The sequence below is a fragment of the Eptatretus burgeri genome, chromosome 6 (genome assembly GCF_056783735.1).
Source record: "Eptatretus burgeri isolate ZD-2024b chromosome 6, Ebu_testis_v1, whole genome shotgun sequence".
Taxonomy (NCBI): Eukaryota; Metazoa; Chordata; class Myxini; order Myxiniformes; family Myxinidae; genus Eptatretus; species Eptatretus burgeri.
In genome coordinates this window covers 47,996,413-48,008,441 of record NC_140966.1, presented here as the reverse complement: position 1 = coordinate 48,008,441, position 12,029 = coordinate 47,996,413, and the positions used below count along the sequence as shown (strand labels likewise).

Below are 12,029 nucleotides of genomic sequence, written 5' to 3'. Positions count from 1 at the left end.
CCTTGCAACATCTCATCTCTTTCTCTCTCTCTCTCCTGGTCCAAGAGGTGTTTGGTTTTTAGCAAAATACCAGCCACACCTAAGCGCAGCCCGAGAGGCACCAGAGGGATGTTCATCCCACACCCGTGCCTAGAACACGTGGGATGAGTCAAGAGGCTTCGGGGAGGGAATTCCCTTAACATTTAAGTTCAGTCCACCAATTGCTGTGGGGCAGACATGGCGGGGCAACATCACAAGATGGGGCGTCCCAGATGTTGATAACGCTCACGTACATTGGTGAGGATGGTCAGTTTGTTCAGGTGGTCGTCATCTGAGGAGTTTCTGTGGTTCCAGTTTGATGCAAGGTCTAGTACGTGCTGCGCAGAGAGCCAATCTGGGTACTGGCATGATTGCTTCTCACCTCTCACCTGAACACGGACAGCGGGCTGCACATTGCTTTTACACATGCATGGCTCCCAATATCAGACTGAGAGACACGGTTGTACAGAAAGAACCTCACTGCGCCAGCTCCTGTTTTTTCCCATCTCATATCTCTCTCCTGGTCCATCTTATGTGATGTGTTTGTGAGCCCGTTAAGACAGTAGTTTTTGTAAAGGGCTTTCCATCCATACGAGAGCCTGGGGGTGCATGCTTCTGATATTTATAAATAAGTTAGGATGTAAAATGTTTGTGTGTTTCCTGGTCACCTTCCCCTCTCTGAATACACACATGAATGAACTGGGTCTCATTTGAGTTTGTTGAGTCACCATGATCGTAAAACCATATGGTTAATATATTCCACAATGGACAGATTTGGTGCGAAGATCAGCATCCGAGACAAAACCCCTCCCTCACTGAGTTTGATGAACCGCTCTAAGTCACCACTTTGAGTGGTTTGGTGGGAGAAGTAATCGGTGTGATACTCAACGACCTCGGACGAACCAAATTGAGCAACAGTAGGTAAAGGTACAAATAGGCCCTTGATCCGGCTTGGTGTATCAGGGCCGATTGGCCGATGTTACCGCTGTAGCAACATTTAGGCGCCCCATGAGCTTTTCAACATGATATTTCAACAACATACCCATGATTTAACTGCTTTGAGATATCAGCTGCTTTGACACATAAGATTCCCATTGCAAATCTTCATCAATAAATGAAAGATCATGTGACTGTACAATGTTTCTTCTGATAGTTATACCTTTTAACCTTTTGAATACTCCTTTGTGACCATTTGTTTGGAGGTATGATGATGGTGAAATATTAAACCTCTCTTTTTCTGTTCTCTTTTAGAACCTGAACACCAAGAAGATTCTGAACATCTTGGAACCCAAAGTCATTCATATCTGTAAAAAACCAGTCATTTGTATTTCAAATTTCCACAGTGATATTACGTTCTACCATGAATAGCAGGAAGATCTTTTGGACTCCAAAAAATGCAACACTCATGTTTTGTTTTGGTCTGTTGGCACTGGCATCTGTGACACTTTTGCTACATCAATGGCGACTCTTTGATTTTATGAAACGATCCAAGATTCCAATTTTCCATCAAAATCCATTCCCATTTTTGAAGAATATTTACTCTCCAGATGCTGAGTCAGTGCAGTCTATGTTTCACCATGACTACCTCATTAATGAGAAAGAAAAGTGCAAAAACGAAAACCCCTTTTTGGTTTTGCTTGTGATTTCGAGAAACCGAGAAAAGGAAGTTCGGAATGTCATTCGGAAGACTTGGGGCGGCGTTCACAGGGTCCAGGTAAACCTTTCAGGCAATGCCTTTGAGGTAAACATCACGCGTGTATTCTTGCTTGGAAGGTTAAGCAGCCAAGTGCAGGAGGAAATTGAAAAGGAAAGTAAGGAATACCAAGATATTGTGCAACAGGATTTTTTGGACACATATAGGAACCTGACACTTAAAACAATGATGGGTCTACAGTGGGTGGTTGACTTCTGTCCACAGGCAAGGTGAGGGTCCATTTTTCTGTTTCTCAAATTTTATATTCTGTCAATCTGTTACTTGCTGCAGCTGCGACTATTGATGGTGGCAACCAGAGAGAAATACTGTAATACTAATAAGACATATCCTGTAGAGTAGAGCAGGATCTGCTTTTTTAACTGGCACAAAGTCAGAAAATCTTATGTCGTTTGAATTGTAATTGTCCAGGCTCCATCTCCAGTTCTGTTTGTTTCGACCTCCAGCAGCAGGATGGTGTATGCCAAATACATCCTGTTGGTCAGAATCCACATGGAAATATCCGTTGTGGCAGATAGTTCCTGAACTTGCAAGAGTAAAGGTGTCTTGAATCTGATATAATGTCTGAAGGCACATGACCAACTCTCAAAGAATGGGGAATCTACTATGTGCTGATGATAACCACAGAGCCAGAAACCACATTTACAGATGATGCTCCAGAGTTGTCACAACTAAAAAAGGTCTTGGTTGTTGATGTGTCCCACAAAGCAATTGCAAATCATATGACCCTGATGGAGGGTGATGCTTGTCTGGATCCCCGTTGTATATGATATATGCATCCTTTTTAGAATCTCATGATGGAACATTAGGAATGGTTTAAAGTTATTGCCAAACTTTCACCCTTTTATCTGAATTTAAATTGTGTGTTGTTCTGATAACGTGGTAACATTACATTGGTTCACAATGCAATCCTGTCGGAGATGCATCTGCATTCGCAAGAAAAAGGTCGTGTACATGAACATGAATATTTTTTGTGAACGAGTCTGGTCAATTGCATATTAGGAATATAAATGTAACCATTCTCTGTGGTATGGTTGTTCGAGCATCCACTCTGAGTCTGGTAGGTTGGCAGTTGGATTTCTGTCCTGGCAGGGTTATACCAAAGTCTTTCAAAAGGTTTCGACCCTGGCACGTGTCACGTATTTGTGTGATGTGATGCTCATAATTTAATGGATAACACAAGGAGAAACTCGAAGGGTACTCGCAAGAGTGCATACATCCGCCACATAATGCCTGATCCACGAGAACATATTGAGCCCCAAACATTTTTGAAATATCATGCTAAACAGCACTATATCGTTATTGGCCCTATCTCTCAATGGTGAAGAATCACTTTAAAAATTAAATAATTATCATTTCCAGACGCAGATCTTCACCAAAGTCTAATCAGTTCGTCCTTTTCACATACCCAACATGCCCACCAAATTTCATCAGGATCTGTCCACAACGTTTTGAGATATCCCACACAAAGTTAGACAGAAAAACAGACAGACGAGAAGATGATGTCGTGCAGAGCATGATACTTGAAAAAGCCATAAAACAAATTTGACCTCAAAAACAATTGGTGGTTGAAATCAGTGGCCTGAAATATAAATCCTCTTCAAATTTCACATCAATCAGATGAAAATTGAGGATTTTATAAATCTCAACTAAGTTGCGGACTTTTGGCATTTGTTGACCTTTTTGTCGGTGTGGATTTCACAAATAATTGTTTTAAATATAAATCCTCTTCAAATTTCAAGTCAATCAGATGAAAATTGAGGATTTTATAAATCTCAACTAAGTTGCGGACTTTTGGCATTTGTTGACCTTTTTGTCGGTGTGGATTTCAAAAATAATTGTTTTAAATATAAATCCTCTTCAAATTTCAAGTCAATCAGATGAAAATTTAGGATTTTAGAAATTCAACCTTAGTTGTTGACCTTTGGCCGATGTTGACCTCAAAAATAATTGGCTAGTTGAATTCAGTGACCTGAAATATAAATCCTCATCAAATTTCAAGTCAATTGGATGAAAATTGCCATTTTTAGAATTTTGGCCCATGTTGTCCTTTTGGCCGATGCTGACCTCAAAAATAATTGGTGGTTGAATTCAGTGATGTGAAATATAAATCCTCTGTAAAATTTCAAGCCAATGGGATGAAAATTGAGGAATTTAGAAACACCACCTTAGTTGTTGACCTTGGGCCTATGTTGACCTTTTTATCTCAAAAACAATAGTCTTCTTCCTGATGACAAAATCTACCATGTGGTGAAGTTTCCTGAAGATCGGTTTAAAATTGTGAACTGATGGCGATAAATAGACAGACGGACAGACAGACAGACAGACAAACAAGCCGGTAGGCGACATGGCTGCTCGCTTTAGATGGAAAGCTGGCCGACGTGACAAGCCGATATTCATGTACATACTATCAATCAATTTAGCACAATAAATATGATTATCACAGCCCTCTTAGTTTACGCCCAGAAACCTGCCTTGTGAAATTTCAGGCATGTTTCCAAAGAGACTCTAACAAATGGCAGTCCTGGTAATTCCATTTATCGATCCGCTTAAGATTTTATTTTTTTATATGATGCTGTAACACATTCTCCTTGGGCACAAAAAAAACAGGTCCCTCGGAGGTCCAGTTTCGGAGGTATTGATTTTTTTGTACAGTCCACAATAAGTGTACGATGTACGATAAAGTATTTTAGCTGTTGCTAAGCAACGGAGATGTGCATAGTAACCATTCATTTTTGTGTACATGCTCGCCACATTGTACACATTTCACCCAAGTTTCATCAAAATCAGACTCTTTCTCTTAGAGATATTCGCAATTAACCGTTTCTGAAATGTTCAACATGTACTCGCCCAAAACCTATCTCCTCCTACAAATATTTTTTGTTAGGGCTGAAAATTGGCATGAAGGGAGCTCGATAGATTGCGCACAGAACTCTAAGCTTCGATTTTTCGATATTTTTTGACCACTTTAAAGGGCCGTTGCTATGCCGTTGCTTGGGCCCGGGGTCCCATATTCGAAGGCACACAATTCCCAGAAATATTGGTCCTACCTACCAAGTTTCATTGGAATCGGTTGAGTGGTTTAGCCCCTAGGCTTGACCAAAGTTTCGCGGACAGACAGACAGATGGAAATGTCCAGAATAAGGGTGCTCTAAGAGCAGCCAACAGACAGAATAACAAAATCGACTTTTTCGTTTTTTGTATACCTTGTCGAGGCTCGTATGAGAGCTCACACACAACACACAGCAAGGGAGGCATGAGACAAGAGGGGCGGGAGAGGGAAGGACAAAACAGTGGGGAACAGACATTAGGAGATCTGTGGAAGGGAGAGGGATGGGGCGGGGAACATGGGGAATACAAGATGGACATTACAGGGACTTTCAGGAAGGAAAGCAGGGAATTTGAAAGCAGGGAATTTGAAGGAATTTGAATCAGGGAATTTGAAGGAATTTGAAAGCAGGGAAAACAAGGGAATTTGAAAAATTTGAAGGAGGTGGGATTGGGGTGGATTAACGGGGGTAGAAAAGATCGAGGTTTTGGATGGGGGATGATAAGAGGTGGTGGTGAACAGCTATTTTGAAGGCCTGGAGGGAAGAATGGGATTGAAGAGAGTTTGGGAGTTTTTACCAGAGGTGGGGAAAAAGAGGAAAGAAGGAGTGAAGGAGAGCAGTGATTCGTGATTTTTGTAGTTTTACCAGAAGGGGGTTGTTGGCGGACCTTGAGTGCCTTGCGGAAATATTGTGGTTACATATCGCAGACAGAGCGGGGGGTGGGGGGCGGGACCGGAGAGGAGATGGCAGAAGACAGAAAGATCACCGACCTACCTGTGGTGAAAGAGTGAGAGGCCTAAAGTCTCAGCCTCATCACAGGAGATACCAACGATCCTAAATGCCTTTGATTCCACAACGTGAAGCCGAGAAAGTGAGATGAAGGAGCACCAGCCCAGAGGGGAGAGCAATATACTTGAAAAATCTTCGATTTTGCAAGTAACAAACAGACAGAAAGGTGTGGAATCAGACGACAGGAATCAGGAATCAGAAAGGGGTGGAAACAAACAGACAGAAACAACATGACGTCCTTCATCTTCAGTGGTGGTGGTAATTATCGGATCTGGATTCTGATCTTCACCAAAATCGAATCATTTCTTCCTCGTCACACACGCAACGTGTCCACAGTTTCATTCAAATCCGTCCACAGCTTTTTGAAATATCACGCGAAATATCATTTTCCCCCGATCTCTGAATGGTGAACAATCACTTAAAAAATTCAAGTTGTCGGATCCGGACCGGATCTTCAACAAAATCTAATCAGTTCTTCCTTGTCACACATCGAACCTGCCCACCAAATTTCATCCAGATCCGTCCGCAACCTTTTGAAATATTCTTAATACAGACAAATAGACAGACAGATAAAGACAGAGAGGGGTGAAAACATAACCTCCTTCACCTTCAGTGGCAGAGGTAAAAATTGCACATCTCTCAGCTATCCTACGAACCCTGACGGAAATATGGAAGTTTTCAATCGTTTGTGAAAAATAATACAATTCGGATATCTAGGCGATTCAGAGGGGTTCCTGAGAAGCTTTTTTTTTCGTTTTGGAAATGTTTTGGTTGATGCACTGATAAATAAATAACGGATGAATATTTGTACTGATGATGACAACAAGAACTAGAGGGGGAGCACTCGGTAGAGTGCAAAACCTCCACCGCCAATCCTGCTGGGTCACTTAAGTGAACCTGATATCCTATTGATTGTAGGTCAAAACGGATCAGACTCTACTGAACCACGATTGAATAAACTAAACTAGATCGACGCGCATGTAGAAATGCCAAAACAATAAAATCGAAATTTTTTGGAAGAAAAAGGTGCAAATTTTTTTTTTCTCTAACAATTTTTTGGGGGGGTTCGAAATCACTTAAAACATGTAGAAATGCAAAAAAAAATTCAAATATTTTTCAAATACGATCGAAATTTTTTTTGAAAAAAAGTTGCAAAATTTTCTGTTTTTTTTCTTCTCTAACAAATTTTTTTTTTTTTGGTTGGAAATCACTTAAAACATGAAGAAATACAAAAACAAAAATTCAAATATATTTTCAAAATGGCCGCCATAGCGGCCATATTGGACTTTGGACCAAGTCCAAAATCTAATGGCATGATCCTTGGACCATACCGAATCCCCCCACCAAGTTTCGTCGAAATCCGTCGAGGAGTTTTTCCAAAATACTGTTCACAAACAAACAAACAAACAGACAGGGGTGAAAACAGTAACCTCCGTCCATCTTTGATGGCGGAGGTTAATTATGGCATTTGTCTCTTGTTGACCACCCCTCTCCACCCTTTTAATCCTCCTCCCTCCCACACAGTTACGCCCTCAAAGTCGACAGTGACATGTTTTTAAACCCAGAAAACCTTGTGGAAATTGTCCTTCGACCAGACCTCCCTCTTCGTTCGGAGTATTTAACGGGTTTCTACATGGAAGGTTACAGTCCTATCCGCAACGTCAATAACAAGTGGTATGTTTCGGAAGATGTATATCCTTCAAACAGGTACCCACCATTCTGCTCTGGAACAACGTATATTTTTTCAACAGACCTCGCCTCAAAGATTTTACAAGTCGCTCCAAATGTCTCATACATTGAACTTGAAGACGTTTTCCTGGGTCTGTGCCTTAACAAATTGGGTATAAAACCACATTGGCCTCCAAAGCAAGGACTTTTCCACATTAGCTTTGTTCAATATACGCCCTGTGTTTACAGACGGATTATCACATCTCATGGTGTTTCACCTAATCAGCTGTTGTTGTTTTGGGAAGGTGTAAGGAGAAGCTTCGGGGAACAATGTTAGTCATTTTAGGTTCAGTCGGATCGGTTCCAACAGGATGTTTCATGATAGAACGTGTCATATTTAGGGGTGACTTTAGGGTGTTTCAAAATAATGGTGCACTGAGTGAAATACTTGTGTTTTAATTGTTTGTTAATCTTAAAATTAAAATTCCAGATGGTACATTAATGATATTCTGCAGAAGTTTTTCAAAAAGCTAACTGAAGAGGAGAAATGAGATGGATGGTTCAACTGCACACAGCAGCAGATGCAAGAAAGCCTGCAGTCAGTCGTTTTTAAACATCGCATCACTTCTCGCTGTTAAGGCTACTTCTTCGTTCTCCCAACTCAACCACTCCAGACTTTGATCTGTTGGGAAAACTCAAAACCACGGTCTATGCAAACAATGACCATGCGACAGAGAAGAGCTGAAGGCTAAAATTTCAGAGGCTATCCATGTTATTCAGGCTGAAGAAGTACGGTGAGTGTTTCGAAACACATGTAGATGCATCCACCATTGCCTACAAAGAAACGGGTCACACTTTCAGCAATACAGGACTTTTGAAATGATGTATGAACACAAATAAGGACTTTTGAGCATGCACATGGTTTCAGTGATTTGCTTCTGCTATCATGGGCAATTTTAACATGCAGTTGCTTTGACGAAATTTGTTTGTCAAATCGTTTATTCACATAATTTTTAGCATTTAAACAAAAGATTGGCAATTTTGAAATGGTTCACCATAATTCTTGTGTTCCTGGATTCAAATCAAACTGACGGAAAATTTGAGAAATATCCGTGGATGAGACGGGTCGAGTTCCTCCCATTTAGTATAATTTCTCTTGTGGACCTGGAACCAAACAAACAATATATTTATAACAGCCCTCACATCTCCAACTCCAACCTCGCCTCCCCACACAACTTGCTGAATGGTGTCATAATTTCAAAAAATTATTTTAAACTTACCCTGTGCATTTTCAAGCCCCAGATATTGCTGCAGGGCCAGGTATCGGTGGCGATCGCACTTGCAAGAGGGAGCAGTCGAGTCGGCTCCACCGAACACACCGGAATTGTGTCCGAAAGGCACGGGTCCCTTACTGGACCATGAATCGCCAATAATTCGACCGCGTGGGGTAGGGTCAATTGCCAAACTTCAATATACCTAATTACCCACACGGACAAAGCTACCAGGGAATTCACACCCTCAACGGACCTCGAGCGGAATGAGCTGTAACCGAGCCCGAACCGTGTGTAACCCGAGCGGAGATTACCAAGGCCCATCGGACCAAATGAACAATCTACGAGCCCGAACGGCCTTACTAATTCTCAAAACACACTGTGCCAAGCCAATGAAAGAAACACAGAAACGAGCTGGAACATTTAACAAAAGGAATATTTATTTATAATGGGCAGGGGAGCACGCAAGAAGGCAGAGTTAACCGAATAATGAAGGAACAGCAATTTATGTACAAGCACTTATGCAGTTTTACTTAATAGACTGGCGCCACAAACACACACACCCACACGTACACCCAAAAAGAAATGGACCCGTCAGGTCTTTATTGGAGGCCTCCAGCTTGAAGAAAGGTGAGCTGGAGGTCAGAGCCTATTCTTGGACCTTTCCGCCTCATGCGGTCTTCGACGATCCGGTGTGGCAAGACTCGAACCCGCCGCACAATTCCGCTCCAAGCCCAGGCAGGCGATCCTCGCGGGACAGGCTCGCAGGCACACAGGCCACAAGGGAAGACGCTCTGTTGGCGGGACCCCAGGAAGGCGACGACTGGCTTCAGAAGACCACCAGACGTCCGATGATCAGAAGCCAACTCTCAACTCGCTCTCTCTCTCTCGTTTAGTCCATGTGTGCTTCTCTTATCCCACTCCCTCATTGGGCAGAGAGGGAACGCTGTAGGCCCATATTTGTGGCGAAGCCAGAGCGTAACACTTGTGCCCATATTTGGGGTGAAGCCAGAGCGTAATGCTTGTGCCCATATTTGAGGCGAATCCAGCACACCAACGTCCAGAGAAACCCCGCCTAGCACACTGGACTCCGCCCACGTACGTGCTGACATGCACGCATGCAATGGTGCCGGTGGATGATGGTGGAAGGAAGTGAGGGCAGGTGTCGTTGTTGTTGTTGTTGTTGGTAATTTAAATCCTACCTATCAAAATAATTAACAGTGCACATACAATTAATCACCCATTAAACATAGGACGGGACTCTAACTAGAAACACATACTTACCGATATAGCTGATCTATAGGACCTGGCTGTTGAGTGCAGTAAGCTTCCAAATTTGCAACAATATGACCTTCCAATTGCTCGTACATTTCACATAAATAATAGCTTGCACAAACTTTATGTATTTTCATGTTGTCAAGATGTCCTTTGTCGAATTGTTGGTCAGCATTACTTTGTTGGTAATGACATACAGCATCATTTTTCCAATTTCAGATGTCCATTAAATAAATCACCAAGCCTGCCATTTTCACAGGAGGCAAAGTTAAATGTCCACTCATTGGCAGCAATGTTCGAGAGTTGGAGTAGCACATGCCCTTTCACAATTATTCAGGCCTTGCACGAGTCCACGGCATCGGAAGTCTGCAATATAGTCAGCTGTAAGATCTCATTCCTGTCGGCGAGTTGAGAAAGTTCTCCTACTCGTTCCTTGTGCAGAAGCACACCCTTTCTCTTATGTACTTTTCCAAATATTTTCGAATTATTATAGAAGTTTTGTCAGCCATTTTACCGAACAATCCTACCTCATGCACAATGTATTTCACCATGCCCTAATGGCCGCTGTTTCTCTCTCCCTCTCTCTCCCTCTCTCGCTCTTTTCTTTCTCTCTCTCTCTCTCTCTCTCTCTCTCTCTCTCTCTCTCTCTCTCTCTCTCTCTCTCTCTCTCTCTCTCTCTCTCTCTCTCTCTCGTGCAGCCTGTGACTGCTGGTTGCATCATTGGTTGGGATGCGGCGATGCCGCTGATGCAGTGTCCTCCTTACCAGTACCCTGGTACTCATTTTGCCGACCTCGGAAGGATGACAGGCTGAATCAACCTCCTGGTGTATATTAATTCAGAATTCAATGGCCAACGGGGCTTGAACTCAGGACCCTAGGATCCCAAGCCGCCACCCAAACCACTAAGCCAACACCAGGCTACGGGGTTTCTCTGCATGCACACAAATAATTTTGGGACAGATTATGTCATTAGAAAATTGCCGCATTGCAATACAATTGCTGCAACTGTTAAAATAATTTTCGAAATCAAATCTTCTGTTATCGCTGATATGTCTGTTGTATTTGATAATAAAAACTTTTGTCTGATAGACCTATCTTTGTGTGCAAGAGGTGTTAAGTTTCTATTGTACTTTCTTTTGAAACATCCTCGACAATGGAGTTGTTATTTGTGGATATTGATGATATTGTTATGTCCGGGGGGGGGCGGGGGGGGGGTAGCCCCTCTCTGGACGGATAGCCAAACAGTTCCCCCATGGAGGTGAACATGTGATCCATGGAGATTATGGCGTGCGCATGAAGGAAGGGCGGCAAAGGCACATAGCAGACGGAAGCGCAGCACAAGGATTTATACTCGAACCCATGACAAATAGACAACACAAGCAAAGCTAATAAATAGGGGTTTAAGAAAGAGAAATCAAATATTCATCAATGGAATAAATCAAAACGGGATATTAATGAAACGTGACATAACCAAAATTCCAATTTGAGGCACCTCCACACAGACATTAATACAGACAGAAAAGGGGACAGAATAAATAAAAGAAAAATCCTCCCTTTCTCCCTGCCCCTAGCTCTGTGCCCAGAGATGAGTTTCTGAAGCGTGGGTTCGCCAAACCGTGTCTTCACTGCACGGGAAAATGTGCCCAAAATGGCGCCAAGCAGCTCTCTGGGCGGGAAACATATGGGAGGAAGTTCGTGTTGTGATATTCAACACCAGGGCTCAGAAACTGCCGTGCAGCTTCTTTTCACGATCACACTTGCTGATACTGCTCCTCTGCAAAATGGTGCCGCCTTCTTCGCTGATGGCACAGCATGAGGCTCCAAGGCGTGGTCTCACACGACCCAGCTGAAAAGTCAATGGCTAGCGTCTTGCTCCATCACGTGGGCAAATCCGCCTCTGCACGAACACGAGGATCATGCAGCCTTCTTCACCATGTTGAGGGAAACCAGAAAAACGAGACCTCCATCTCCAAGTGCGTACCTCACCAAAACCTTCCTTTTCATTCCTCATTCGTGTCCCGACTCCCTGCCGATCCCAACTCAATCCTCCACTCTTCCCTCCCTGGCATTACCCCATCTATCATCCACCCCCAGGGGCATGGTCTCGCTAGTTGTCATTCCTAGAGGCAAGGTTTTCGCCTGCTTGGAAATGTCTGGCTTGGTTGTTGTTGTTGTTGTTGTTGTTGTTATAAGAATGTGATTCCTTTTTATCGCCGGTCTTGAAATGCAAAAACATAGGAAAAGGTC

General features: G+C 42.8%; 1 protein-coding gene across 1 annotated transcript in view; it reads left to right on the top strand.

The window, feature by feature from the left end:
* The window catches only part of LOC147024713 (beta-1,3-galactosyltransferase 2-like), a 45,569-nt gene extending 35,185 nt beyond the window's left edge, over positions 1 to 10,384 (top strand). The window contains exons 2-3 of the mRNA XM_085884916.1: positions 1,270 to 1,941; positions 7,093 to 10,384. Coding sequence (XP_085741042.1) covers positions 1,379 to 1,941; positions 7,093 to 7,573 — 1,044 coding nt within the window. The 5' untranslated portion in view covers positions 1,270 to 1,378 and the 3' untranslated portion in view covers positions 7,574 to 10,384. The remainder of the gene's footprint in view (positions 1 to 1,269; positions 1,942 to 7,092) is intronic.
* Positions 10,385 to 12,029: the final 1,645 nt, after the last annotated feature.